This window comes from Heptranchias perlo, chromosome 1 (assembly GCF_035084215.1).
Source record: "Heptranchias perlo isolate sHepPer1 chromosome 1, sHepPer1.hap1, whole genome shotgun sequence".
NCBI classification, from domain to species: Eukaryota; Metazoa; Chordata; class Chondrichthyes; order Hexanchiformes; family Hexanchidae; genus Heptranchias; species Heptranchias perlo.
The window spans coordinates 151,201,309-151,216,348 of record NC_090325.1 but is presented as its reverse complement, the minus strand read 5'-3'; the positions used below and the strand labels follow the sequence as shown (position 1 = coordinate 151,216,348).

General features: G+C 39.8%; 1 protein-coding gene across 5 annotated transcripts in view; it reads left to right on the top strand.

Moving 5' to 3' along the window:
* Positions 1-3,579, top strand: part of rapgef2b (Rap guanine nucleotide exchange factor 2b) — a 565,137-nt gene extending 561,558 nt beyond the window's left edge. For all 5 annotated transcript variants that reach the window (XM_067992588.1, XM_067992581.1, XM_067992606.1 and 2 more), the window contains one exon: positions 1,891-3,579. In XM_067992588.1, the coding sequence (XP_067848689.1) occupies positions 1,891-1,897 (7 nt within the window). In that variant the 3' untranslated portion in view covers positions 1,898-3,579. The remainder of the gene's footprint in view (positions 1-1,890) is intronic.
* Positions 3,580-15,040: the final 11,461 nt, after the last annotated feature.

Here is a 15,040-nt window from a genome sequence, read left to right as displayed (position 1 = left end):
TTCACCAAAAAACATGAAGGGAAAAATACACTGATACGAGTTTTCTTTTAAAAGCAAGTCTTGGATTGAAATATTGATGTCAGATGGTTGGGTGATATTTTGTTTCAATCAGCAACAATATTTTGCAAATATAAATGTTAAAATTAATTTTGGCCTGGTATTTCTCTTCACTGCGACATAAAATCTGTTCTACCAATATATTAACACCATGTTTTGGCTCTGATGTTATAGTACATGCTGAATTCTGGGTTTGTACTCAATGCTGCCATTATCATATAAGTTTATTACTGCCATATAATTGTATAGAAAATAATCAGTCCGAGTTTATCCTCCACATACTACTAGGGTAAGCCCAGGTAAACAATGGGAAGCATTGCAAAATCAACACTCCTTTAAAACTACCTCAAAGTAATGTTTGCATTATTTTCCTTTCTTACACAGAATGAGTGTTCCTTCTAGGAATTTTTTTCCCCCTGTCATCAAAGCATAAGCACTCTCCACCTGAACCACTCCGATTCATAAAATACTCCTTTTGTTATGATTGTTTTCAGTATCCATCAGGATGCTGCCTTCAGATTCCAAATGGTGTTCCAAATGCAGCGGGCATTTTCAGTCTCATGTGGACTTTGCTGAAATATCTTGTGTCGGTCTTTGAAATATGATTAGAACTCTGCATTATATGTCTCAAGCTTTTGCTGAGGAGCCAGTTACGGGTGACTTAATGGCTGTGGAGTGATTCTACAGCACTAGAGAACCAGGAGAGTGGCATTCACGGAAATTTTCTCTGAGCTTCTCCCACTCCGCTGCCGTAATTTTAGCGGAAGTTTGCCGTATACCCCCGTGTAAATGAGGTTTCTGCCAAAGTTACAGTGGTGGAATAAAAGAAGCTCCAAGGAAATTCCCGGCGATTAATACTGGCCCTTTGTTGGTAAGGTGAAGAAATGGAGGGACTGCTAAAAGATTAGAGGAAGCATAGGTAGAAACTTGAGGTCATTCTGGTTATAGCACATCCCAGCTTTTCAACGTGCTTCTCTTGAGCCTTGTGTTGGCATTCAGAGTGTTAACTTAAGTGCATCTCTGTGGTTCCAGTCTCATCAAGGCTTCAGCACCTACTTAAAACTTATTTTTCAGCCAATCACATTTAAATACTTCAAAGGAGCACCTCGTTACTCGGTTCTTACAGGTTTTTTAATGACTTTTGCTGCAGTCTTTGGTACTATAGATTACTACTTTTGCTGTGTTTCTCTGGTTTAATTGGTGGGGTGGGGAGGAAGACTATTGGTCTCCCAATTGTCCCCATTGGTTGCTTGGGCTTATACTTGTGGTATGTGAAGAATGCTTCCATTCAAAGAAGGAAGAACTTACAAGATAGGTAATGAAACTCTCCATGTTATCCTTTAAGAACAGTATTCCAGTTCAGTATTGACCAAAATCTGTTAATGCTGTCAGAAATATTGGTCAATGCAATGTGGTAGGCTTAACTTCTAAAACACAAATGTTTACTTCAAGTTGTTTTTTCTGTTAGATTCTAGTATTATGTGCCCATTGCAGTTGTTAGATTAATTTCTAGATTATTTTGTTTTTGAAATAATATTTACCACAATCCTAGCTAGATACTACTTAAGAGAATCAGGCCTTTATGAATGGCCACTTCTTTTTCCTACTCTCCCCTACCCCAGAAGGCATAGAGTGAGATTGGAAACTTATGTGTCATTGGAAATCATGGGGGCAAACCTGCTGACTAGTACTGTCTGACAGTGTATTGATGTGCCAGTCTACTTTGGAACCAGGCTCTTTTTCAGGTTTTTACTATTACTGATGTGTATACTTTCTAATTTTATTAATGAGAAGTTCAATTTGATGGGTTTTTATTTAATTTTTCCCTAACAGAAGATGAGCAAGTTTCTGCAGTCTGACCAGGGTTCACTTCCTGCTTTTTTTTGTTTTTGTTGCTTCATGATACTGCAAGCTACATTTTGGACAGCACAACCGATCATCCAGATGTAGGAGCCTTGGAACTCTCTTGAATGAAATTCCTGATGCCACTTGCCTCCTTCCCTGCCTTAAAGCAGCATGGGGCTTTTACCCCGCATGTGGAATACTGTGAAGAAAATGTCCTGGCACTTTGGAACTGTGTCGCTTTAAATGCACAGTGCTCACTCTACAAACTATACCCGTTACTACCCACCATGAACTGTGCTCAGAATTTGCGTTTTGCTATGTTCCCCGTGGAGCTACTCTTGGTGCATCCTTTTAATCAACCTAGAAGTTTTAAAATTCTTTTGCTGGGTTTTTTGGCCATTCTGGCACACAGTCATTTAAACAAAATAGTGAAGATTTTAACAACAAACAAATCATGCTAATGTTTTTGTATTTCAGCTAATTATGGAACATGATATATTCACTTTACTTTTAGGCACAGAGCTCAAGACAGATTTTTAATTTATGTGGACTTTTTGATTAAATACTGCTTTAGAGAACAACAAATGCTACGTCTCCACAATTACAGTATTATTTTACACTTATAACTTATATTTTTTGATTTTAGGATTTATGAATTAGTATTTTAAATAATTGAACTGGATGGCATTGCAGTGGATGGCGCTCTGTATCCCACAATCATGCTGACTAGTTCTTCCCTTTTGTCAAAAATTATAATGCTCTTCTACTTGACAATAGAGCCACCAAGGCTTCTTTTAAAAAAAGCCTTAATTTCTTTTTTAAATACTTCATTACATGTTCCAGCCTTTGTAATCTGCAGTATGTACAAGGAAATTAACCTATTTCATGCTAGTTGGAATATTACTGCATGTCTATAATGAAGGCTGAAACTTCAAAGCAAACCACCCTCTGCTGCTATTTAAACCTTCAAATTACTGAACTGGCAACAGTAGTTTTGTTGCCATTCTGCAGACTCCCAGTAGTGAAGGCTGCCAATCTGAGTAGTACTCAAATGTGAGGAACTGCTACTCAAGGTTTTTGTTTTTCGTATTTTTGTTTTCCATTGAGCTCAGCTGATCATATTGATCAGTAGATAAACTTAGTTTCAATTGAAGACTGCAGTGTTTTCACTGTATTTAAAACATCAGTGCTTTATTTAACTGTCGTAAAATAATCATAGTTCAGGCCCTCCTTCATATTTGCAAATACTTCATGTCTGTCAGTTATGCATTAGTAATTTAACTGTATTATGCATAATTTGCCAGTTTAAGTATACAGTCAATGGACATTGTGTGCATATAGGCAGACAAAAATAAATCATAGTTATATTGAAGAGTTGCACAAATAATATAAACCTAACCGTAATTGTAGTACATAGAACTGCTAATCTCATTTCAACAAATCTGTGATGTTAAGTGCAAAATGTATGATTAACTGGTGATTTCCTCATACTTTTGATACTACTTGTACCTGTATGTCTTTTAGAAAGACAATTGGTGGAGTCTGTATCCCTTTTGTATTTTTAATACAATAATTGTACATAATGGTTATATTTTTGTTGAAAATGGTAGAAATGTACTATGTTTATGCCTCTACATCCAGTTTATACAGAGCTGGGAATAAATATAACTGAGAAACGCTGTTGTTTCTTTATGGAAGTTTGTAACCATACTTATTGGGACATACGATATGGGACATATGGTTGCCAACCCTCCAGGATTGTCCTAGAGTCTCCAGGAATTAAAGATTAATCTCAGGACACTGCTGCGAGCAAAAATCACACTGGTATTAAAAAAGTTGTAATTTTTTTTGAACGCTTTCATTTATTAGTTATAAAAATATTAGAGGTTGTGGGGGAGGCTGTTTAACAGTTGAAAATCATCCAATTGGGTAATGAAAAGTCTGTTTTATTTGAAATGAATGAGCGGGTCACTGTCAGTCTCAGCAGCAAGTGTGCCTTTTCAAAGCGAAGACGCCTGGCTTGAGCTTGTGGGATTGCGTGTGCACATGAGCTTGTACTGCCCTCCTAGAGGCCTCAGTCAAAGGGCAATCCCGATTCTAAATGGCAGGTGGCGCAGGTTGGTGCTGCTCCCACACCCGGATTCACTCTGAATGGAGAGAAATAGCGCATCAGCAAACATTTCCAAATAAGATCCAATCGAAGGAAATGATCACTTTCAGAAATATTCAAGATGTGGAGATGCCGGTGATGGACTGGGGTGGACAAATGTAAGGAATCTTACAACACCAGGTTATATAACAGTTTTATTTGAAAATCACAAGCTTTCGGAGGCTTTCTCCTTCGTCAGGTGAGTGTGGGATTCCATGGAAGGTACCGCATATGGAACCTTCCATGGAATCTCACACTCACCTGACGAAGGAGAACGCCTCCGAAAGCTTGTGATTTTCAAATAAAACTGTTGGACTATAACCTGGTGTTATAAGATTCCTTACAGAAATATTCAAAGTAAATCAATTCATCAAATGACTTCTATTTACAACATCACAAAATAACGCACTCTCACTCCAATTCCTAAGGAACTTCAGACGGTTTATAGAAACAGCCTAGGAACATAGGAATATAGGAACAGGAGTAGGCCATTCAGCCCCTCGAGCCTGCTCCACCATTTGATAAGATCATGGGTGATCTGTGATCAAACTCCATATACCTGCCTTTGGCCCATATCCCTTAATACATTTGGTTGCCAAAAAGCTATCTATCTCAGATTTAAATTGAGCAATTGAGCTAGTGTCAATTGCCGTTTGTGGAATAGAGTTCCAAACTTCTACCACCCTTTGTGTGTAGAAATGTTTTCTAATCTCACTCCTGAAAGGCCTGGCTCTAATTTTTAGACTGTGCCCCCTACTCCCAAAATCCCCAACCAGCGGAAATAGTTTCTCTCTATCCACCCTATCTGTTCCCCTTAATATCTTATAAACTTCGATCAGATCACCCCTTAACCTTCTAAACGCTAGAGAATACAACCCCAATTTGTGTAATATCTCCTCGTAACTTAACCCTTGAAGTCCGGGTATCATTCTAGTAAACCTACGCTGCACTCCCTCCGAGGCCAATATGTCCTTCCGAAGGTGCGGTGCCCAGAACTGCTCACAGTACTCCAGGGTACGGTAGCATAGTGGTTATGTTACTGGGCTAGTAATCCAGAGGCCTGGACTAAAATCCAGAGTCATGAGTTCAAATCCTGCCACGGCAGCTGGCGAATTTAAATTCAATTAATTAAATAAAAATCTGGAATTAAAAATACTAGTATCAGTAATGATGGCCATGAAACTACCGGATTGTCGTAAAAACCCATCTGGTTCACTAATGTCCTTTAGGGAAGGAAGCCTGCCGCCCTTACCCGGTCTGGCCGATATGTGACTCCAGACCCACAGCAATGTGGTTGATTCTTAATTGCCCTCTGAAATGGCCTAGCAAGCCACTCAGTTGTAAAATCTTGCTCAAGAAGGCGGCTCACCACCACCTTCTCAAGGGCAATTAGGGATGGGCAATAAATGCCGGCCTTGCCAGCGACGCCCACATCCCGTGAACGAATAAAAAAAAAAGGTGCGGTTTAACCAGAGTTGCAGCATTACCTTTATTAAAGCCAGAACCACAATTCAGCTTTAATTGTTGTATCAAACCATGATAATAATCAGGCATTAATAATGTCTTCAAAAGAAAATAGTTTACTCGCTATGCTATTTAAATGTAAAACTGAACCCAGGCCTTTGAGGCGCTGTACTTCATACAAAAGAATTGCAATTATATAGCACCTTTCACAACCTCAAGACATCCCAAAGCGCTTTACAACCACTGTTGTAATGTAGGAGACGCAGCAGCCAATTTGCACACAGCAAGGTCCCACAAACAGCAATGTGGTATTGACCAGATAATTTGTTTTAGTGATGTTGGTTGAGGGATAAATATTGGCCAGGACACTGAGGAGAACTCCTCTGCTTTTCTTCGAATGGGGCCATGGGATCGTTTACGTCCACCTAAGAGGGCAGACAGGGCCTTAAGTATACGGTTTAACATCTCATCCGAAAGACGACACCTCCAACAGTGCAGCACTCCCTTAGTACCGCAGTGGAGTGTCAGTCTGCATTATGTGCGCAAGTCTCTTCAGTGGGACTTGAACCAACAACCTTCTGATTCAGAGGTGCAAATGCTACCAACTGAGCCACAACTGACACTGATAAATTAGGGCATTACACAGTAGCAGTGATGCAGCCACTGCTGAAGTGATGACATGAGTAATGTTGTTTCCTTGCCTCAGGCTGTAGCTGCTCTGTGTGATTCCTTTGATCTAATAGAGGAAGTACTGTAACAAAGTGTCAATTTACGCCATCACACTGGAAACGACCACATTCAGCTCTATAAATTATGTGTGTTGGACTTACATATTTAGGTTTCTTTCTTACGACTTTATATTACAGTAAATTAACAATTGTATAAAATATTAATTTGATTTTTTACAATTGTCTGCACACTGTTCTAACGTTTTATTGATACATAGAATTACATAGAATTTTACAGCACAGAAACAGGCCATTCGGCTCAACAGGTCAATGCCGGTTATGCTCCACACGAGCCTCCACCCACCTTAATTTCACCCTATCAACATATGCTTATATACTTATGTACCTCATGTACTTTTCTAGCTTCCCTTAATACTACTGTTGACTTTCAATATAAATTATCAACACTAAATATACAACCTTAAAATACCTGTATATATAATGTTTCCTTAATGTGTTTTCTATACACATATCTGTGAACTCTATCTATGAAACTCCCAAGATAAATGTGGAGCATAAACACCAGTTGGGCCAAATGGCCTGTTTCTGTGCTGTAGACTCGATGTAAGTAATGTAATGTCAGAACCAGAATATTGCACAAATTATACAGCTTTTGGTGCATTCAATTTTCTTACCAATTACAATACAAAGGTTCTGTATATTGTAATAACCTTGAATTTCTGTATTCAATCGAAACTTATGTTTTTATATATAAAGATAAAAATGTGTTATTTTGAATTTTTGTAAATATCAACCTGTTATTTTTTGAAAAATAAGGTAAAACATAATTTTAAAATATTTTTTTGTACAGGTCTCTATCTAATTTGAAGGACAACCAGAATCTGCATGTATAGTACAGATGCTGCATAACTGCTTTTAAAAAAAACTCAGTTGTCTATGAATCCTGTCTGAAAGTGGAACAGATGTGCAGTTTCTGTTCATCACTTTAGAATCTGAGGGCTCAAATTTACATTTTTTTCCTTTTCTTCCCCCCCTCTTGAGGACACTAACTCTTGCTAGGTATGGTTCTGTGGGTATAAAGACACTCAAATATAGGAGAACCAACTTTTATACGGTGAGTACAATAACATTTGCCAACTGTGATCAATCACCATGTGATCAAACCTCCAGGAATATGTCCAACTGCAGTTGTCAACCACGGACTTACCAGACACTCCTATTGCAAGATAAAACAGGAATCTTATTGTCGACCCTTGTTTTCAAATGGGCTTGCAATGAGTTCCAGTCATCGACCAATATTTTGACCATAAATTCAGAAAATTTTGCAGAGCCAGTACCAGTTGATGCTCACATGCTAGATGCACTTAATGTAGCTTCCTAACACTTTGGTTATTCCAAACATTAATGAGACAGGAATGAGCAGGTAGGCTATCAGCTTGAAATTAAAACACGAAGGGCACAGTTACTGTACATGCTGAGGTGATGACAATTTACACTCTGGCTGCTTTGTGTGATGTGCATTTGCTGCTAAATAAATTTAAAACAGAAATAGACAGTTTCCTAGAAGTAAAGGGAATTAGGGGTTACGGGGAGCGGGCAGGAAATTGGACATGAATTTAGATTTGAGGTTAGGATCAGATCAGCCATGATCTTATATAATAGCGGAGCAGGCTCGATGGGCCGATTGGCCTACTCCTGCTCCTATTTCTTATGTTCTTATGTTAGGGCTCCCTGTTAGGGCTCCCAACCTGTACATTCCCAGTCTGAGCCCATTCTTATAGTTGCTATTTCTGGGAGTATCTATGTATGCGTGTATATAAATATGCGTGTGCGTATATTTTGGCATTGAATTTTCATGGGAACTTTCCTGATCTGCTGCCTTAACTTTGCTGGGAGACTGGGGGGATCCCTGGAGAAATGGTGTAAATGGTCGTTTTCAGCTTTTAACGCCATTTCTTCTGGAGTTCTATCAATTTCCTGCTGAAGTTACGACAGCAAATTGGGAGAATCTCCACTGAAATTCAGGGCCTTTCTCTTTAATATATCATGCAATAATATTTTCAACACTAATTTCCCAGAAAGTGTGTCAACCCATTCTCCCATTAGAGGATCATAATCTCCTGCTTATGAGAGCCCAGTGACATGCAGAGCAGAATAGAAATTATTTGTAATACAGCCTGCCCTGGGCTCTCGAAAAACTTTGCTACCATGTCTAACAACTAATGCAACTAGCTAATCTGAAAAATCATGTAGATTTGCAATGAATGTGCATTATTAATAGATTTTTTTTCTGGCACACCATGTGATGACACTTCACGGCTTTGCTGTGATGTGTCATCACTGTTGACTATTAACTATGATGTGGACAATCGCCAAACAGGAGGGTTCCCTCCCAGTCGGGGAACACTTCAGCAGTCATGGACATTCATCCACCGACCTTCGGGTAAGCGTACTCCAAGGCGGCCTTCGAGACACACGACAACGCAAAATCGTCGAGCAGAAATTGATAGCCAAGTTCCGCACCCATGAGGACGGCCTCAACCGGGATCTTGGGTTCATGTCATGCTACACGTTACCCCACCAGCGAACAAATGTTATCTGTTTTTAATATAACGGGTCAGTTGCTGTCTTTTCTATGTTTCTACCTCTCTATCTCTGGTTTTTTTTTGTTTGTTGTTTTTTTTGGTGATTTGTATATTCTGAGACCTGGCAGGTAACACCTGTCTGTCTGCACACTGATTGCCTTGGCAACGGGCAGTTGAAAAAACTGTCTGTAATCACCAAGCATTGTTCTGTGAATTATAAATGCGATTTCATTTCGAGGATTTCATTTTCACATCGTTCACCTGACGAAGGAGGAAACCTCCGAAAGCTTGTGAATTTAAAATAAAATTGCTGGACTATAACTTGGTGTTGTAAAATTGTTTACGAATATTAACTAGTTCATCAGCAGGAGATAGCCTGGAGGTTTTTTTCCCCCAGCAGCTCAGTTTCTGTGTACAGGTACTTTAGAGAGCTAACTTGGAGATCATAGCCATAAATAACAGACTATTTATACAGTTTTGAGGTGCTGTCAACCTCTGCTCCCCAGTTACAGTTTTACTGCTCACTTACCACCACCTCGGTTTAAGCAGAAATATGGAGTAATTTGAACTTTTCCAATTTGGGGTCTTATTTAAATAGCCTGTAATGGCTGTACCTTTCAACTGTTTACAGTTTCTAAAATTCTGTGGAAGGAAACAATCCACACTAGATGATGATTGCATAACATTCATTTCACCTCACAAAATGTCCATCTTGAAGCAAATATTTTGAAGTTGAGGGTTGGGGAGCTGAATGGTTTATTGATGCTTAGTGTTTTGTCTTGCCACTCTAAAAGTTGTAAATAAAATGCAGAAGTATGGATAAAATAGTTTTACTCATTTTTAATTAGGTTATATTTTAATGAGACTGCACTTTTAAATGGTTATATATGATTCATTTTCAATTGTCTATATTTCAATTGTTTGTGTCAATTCACAACATTTGAGTGATTAGAATTAAGTCCCTATGTTGGGGATTAAATTGGCCTACCGAGTTATTCCCCCTTCTGTTGCACTTTGGGGATAGCCTTGTATTACGATTTACTTCATGCTAGCCCTAAAGCTGATTTTGACTTTAGTGACATTAACAAGCTCTTGTACCAATTTTTTTTTACAAGGCCACAGTATAACTGCTGTCAGCACATGCCCTTGTATTATACTCACCATTTAAAAACCTTTGGTGGCTCCTGTACTACATATATCTTTCTGATTAAAAAGAGCTGACTGATCACATAAGTTTCACTCTATCTAAGACTATGTGCAGATGTGTGGAGCTCTGCTACCCTTTACCAATATTACCAGTATAATTCAGCGTTTCCATGCTCACACTGTATACCTAATACTGAAGTAGTATAAAAAGGGTATTAGATATTCAATCCAGTCTGATTCCCATCTGTGTGGATGAATTCCATTCTAACTGGTTTCTTAAAATAGGACCCAGGAAATTGTAAGTGTGTGGAGTTTTGCACTTTCAACTAAAAAAAAGGATTTTTAAAACTAACATTGAGTTTGTCCTCAGCAATTTTTTTTCAGCTTGCAAAACTGAAAGGAAAAATGGGATTGAATTCCTGGGTGACCTAAATAAAAAGCTCGTGCTGCAGTGCTGAGAACATTGGGACTTTACTAGTGAGGTAATACACCCCTTGATTTGGAACTTTTAATGGGGTAAGCAACCTGTAAGACACCTGCTTGGTACAATGACCTGACAATCTGCAGATGATTATGATTATCACAATACTGTAATTTTTTTCTTGGATCTTCACTTTTTTCCAAGGAAGAAGGTTAATTTAGTGGTTTTAAAGTTCTTTCTATTAATTAACTACTAAAGGGCAATTCAGATCATGCATTGTTACATAGCTCCATCACATTCATTATAATCTCTCTTCTGTGTTTGGAAGGAATGGGATAGACCGTATGCATGCCCTATGGATGCTGGCTGGACCGCATCAAGTTGGTATTGGGTCTCACTCTCCTCTGCCAAAACCATCCACTACTCCAGGATAATTTTCCACTACCAAAAGTCCTCTTAAACCCCTCTCCACTGCTCTTTCCACCCTCACCTCCAACAACAAGTGCAAGGCATTCATGGACTTTGTTTTAATTATGCTTGAGATTGTACGTTACCCTGTCTCTGCTTATCTTCTTCGAGCTTATCTGGTGCATGAGACCCACCTCCTGCTCCCTTTACTCCATTCCCATGCTTGAAAATCATGTTTGACTAATTTAATTTAATTTTCTGAGGAAATCAGAGTATATAGATAAATTGATCATGTAAATATGGATTTTCAGAAAGTGGTAAGGTGTTGCATAAGGCACTTGTTAAGAAAATATGGTATTAAAGAGAACATAGTTGTCTGGGCATAGGGATAGAAAATAAAGATTAGGGTTTTTTTCAATTGGTGAGATGTGGGTAGTGCTGTGCCCCGGGTATCTTTGCTGGGACCTCTTCTGTTTTTCACTTTTTGTAAATGATTTAGACATGGGCACAGGAAGAATGATATTGAAATCTGTTGACAATACAAAATTATGAGGCATGGCAAACTAAGGAAGAATGCAAGAAATTTCAGAAGGAATATGAACAATTTAGTGAGTGGGCAGATAGATGGCAATTGCAGTTCATAGGCAAGGTGTATGAGGTTGAGAATGCAATCTAGATGCAGAAGCCACTGCACTTTGACGCCTCGTGCATCTGTGCTACAATGACCTGACCTCATGATGTAATGCAGAGTCAGTCCATTTGTGTGATATTGCAGTGCTGTCTGCCTGACTCACTGGGAGTGCATAAATGGTAGGATAACTCAAAAGCAAAATACTGCGGATGCTGGAAATCTGAAATAAAAACAGAAAATTGTGGAAATACTCAGCAAGTCAGGCAGCATCTGTAGAGAAAGCAACAGAGTTAACGTTTCAAGTCGATGATCTTTCGTCAGAACTGGAAGAAGTTAAAGATTTAATAGGTTTTAAACAAGTACAGAGCCAAGCCCGGGGGGGTGGTGGAGGAGGAAAGAACAGGAGGAAGGTCAGTGGAGGGTGGAGGGCAGGAATGATTAAATGACGAAAAGGATGATGGTGAAAGGCAAAGAGGTTGATAATGGGTTAAGTAAAAAGAACAAAAGATGGGTCTTGAAGAGCTGTAAATGGTAACAGCAGAACCATTACCAACTCCTGCTGTCCAAAAAAATGGGAGCAATGGTTATGATCTGAAGTTATTGAAATCAGTATTGAGTCCAGAAGGTTGTAAAGTGTTTAATCAAAAGATGCGGTGCTGTTCCTTGTTGAGCTTCATTGGAACAGTGTAAGAGGCCGAGGACAGAGAGGTCAGTGTGGGAGTGGGATGGAGAATTAAAATGGCAAGCAACCGGAAGGTCAGGGTCATGCTTGTGGACTGAACGGAGGTGTTCAGCAAAGCAATCACCCAATCTGCATTTGGTGTCCCCAGTGTAGAGGAGACTGCATCTTCAGCAGCGAATACAGTGTACTAAATTGAAACAGGTACAACTAAATTGCTGTTTCACCTGGAAGGAGTGTTTGGGGCCTGGGATGATGGGGAGGAGGTGAAAGGGCCAGTGTTGCAACTCCTGCGCATGCAAGGGAGGGTGCTATGGGAAGGGGAGCGGGTGTTGGGAATGATGGAAGATAGACCAGGGTTTCGCAGAGGGAATGGTCCCTTCGGATTCCTGAGGCGAGGGAACTTAGGAATATAGAAACAGGAGTAGGCCATTTAGCCCCTCGAGCCTGTTCCGCCATTCAATGAGATCTGTGACCTAACTCCATATTTCCGCCTTAGCCAAGGGAAATTGTGTTTGGCAAATCTATTAGAATTTTTGAGGGTGTAACTAGCAGAATAGATAAGGGGGAACCAGTGGATGTAGTATATTTGGATTTTCAAAAAGCATTCGATAAGGTGCCACACAAGATTAGTGCCCATGGGATTGGGCATGGATTGAAGATTGGTTAATGGACAGAAAACAGAGAGCAGGAATAAATAGGTCATTTTCAGGTTGGCAGGTTGTAACTACTATGGTGCTGCAAGGATCAGTGCTCGGGCCTCAGCTGTTTACAATCTATATAAATGAATTAGATGAGGGGACCGAGTGTAATCTATCCAAGTTTAAGAACATAAGAAATAGGAGCAGGAGTAGGCCATATGGCCCCTCGAGCCTGCTCCGCCGTTCAATCAGATCATGGCTGATCTTCGATCTCAACTCCAATTTCCCGCCCGATTTCCATATCCCTTGATTCCTCTGGAGTCCAAAAATCTATCCATCTCAGCCTTCAATATACTCAATGACTCAGCATCCACAGCCCTCTGAGGGAGAGAATTCCAAAGATTCACAACCCTCTGTGTGAAGAAATTCCTCCTCATCTCAGTCTTGAATGGCCGACCCCTTATCCTGCGACTGTGCCCCCTAGTTCTAGACTCTCTAGCCAGGGGAAACAATCTCTCAGCATCTTCCTTGTCAAGCCCCCTAATAATCTTATATGTTTCAATGAGATCACCTCTCATTCATCAAGTTTGCTGACGCTACAAAGCTAGTTGGGAAAGTAAGTTGTGAGGAGGACGCAAAGAGTCTGCAACGAGGTGTAGACATGTTAAGTGAGTGGGTAAGACAGTGGCAGATGGATTATAATGTGGGGAAATGTGAAATTATCCACATTGGTAGGAAGAATAGAAAAGCAGAATATTTTTCAAAAGGGGAGAGACTAAGAAATGTTGGTATTCAGAGGGATTTGGGTGTCCTTGTACAGGAGAGATTGAGTAAAATGGGTCTATATTCTCTGGAGTTTAGAAGAATGAGAGGCGATCTCATTGAAACGTATAAAATTCTTAAAGAGCTTGACAGGGTAGATGCGGAGAGTCTAGAACTAGAGGTCATAGTCTCAAGATAAGAGGTCAGCCATTTAGAACCGAGATGACAAAAAATTTCTTTATTCAGGGAGTTGTGAATCTTTGGAATTCTCTACCCCAGAGGGCTGTGGAAGATCAGTTGTTGAGTATATTCAAGATTGAGATAGATACGAAATCAAGGGATATGTGCATAGGGCAGGAAAGTGGCTTTGCGGTAGAAGACCAGCCATGATCTTATTGAATGGTGGAGCAGGCTCGAGGGGCAGTATGGCCTACTCCTGCTCCTATTTCTAAAAAAGAGAAAGCCCCTTATCCCTTAATACCTTTGGTTAGCAAAAATCTATCAATCTCAGATTTAAAATTAACAATTGAGCTTGCATCAACTGCCATTTGCTGCAGAGTTTTCCAAACTTCTACCACCCTTTGCGTGTAGAAGTGTTTCCTAACTTCACTCCTGAAAGTCCTGGTTCTAATTTTTAGTCTATGTCCCCTAGTCCTAGACTCGCCAACCAGCAGAAATAGTTTCTCTCTATCTACCCTATCAGTTCCCTTTAATAGCTAGAAAACTTCGATCAAATCACCCCTTAATCTTCTAAAGTCCAGGGAGTACAACCCTAGTTTGGGTAAACTCTCTTTGTAATTTAACCCTCAGATTCCAGGTATCATTCTTGTGAATCTACGCTGCACTCCCTACAAGGCCAATATATCCTTCCAAACGTGCAGTGCCCTGAACCGAACTCCAGGTGTGGTCTAACCAGGGCTTCGTTTTGCTGTAGCATAACTTCTGCCCCCTTGTATTCCACTCTTCTAGATATAAAGGCCAGCATTCCATTAGCCTTTTTGATTATTTTCTGTACCAGTCCATGACATTTTAATGGTCTATGCACATGGACACCTAAGTCTCTTTGGATCTCCACTGTTTCGAGCTTCGACCATCTAGAAAGTACTCTGATCTATACTTTTTAGGTCCAAAGTGGATGATCTCACACTTGCCTACATTGAAATCCATTTGCCATAGTTTTGCCCATTCACTTAATCTATTAATATCTCTGTAATTTTATGCTTCTATCTACACTGCTTACAATGCTGCCTTATCTTTGTGTTATTGGCAAACTTGGATATGTGGCTCTCTATTATGAGATTTTACTTTATCGGTATTGACCTGTAGGACTGACTTCACGTTTTTCGCATGACTAGCCATCCCCTTAGATACAAATACCATTGGCAAATGCACTCTTTCAGTTCTCCCTCCTAAGCTGACGTACCGTACGAATAGGTCAGTCCTAGGACCTTCTGTGAAGCCAAAGGAGCACCAATTTTAGTCAGGTCCCACCAGAGTCGCCAATTATGTGAGATTTTACTGTGTTATCAGTAATTGACCTGACTCCAATTTGATAAAAAGGTG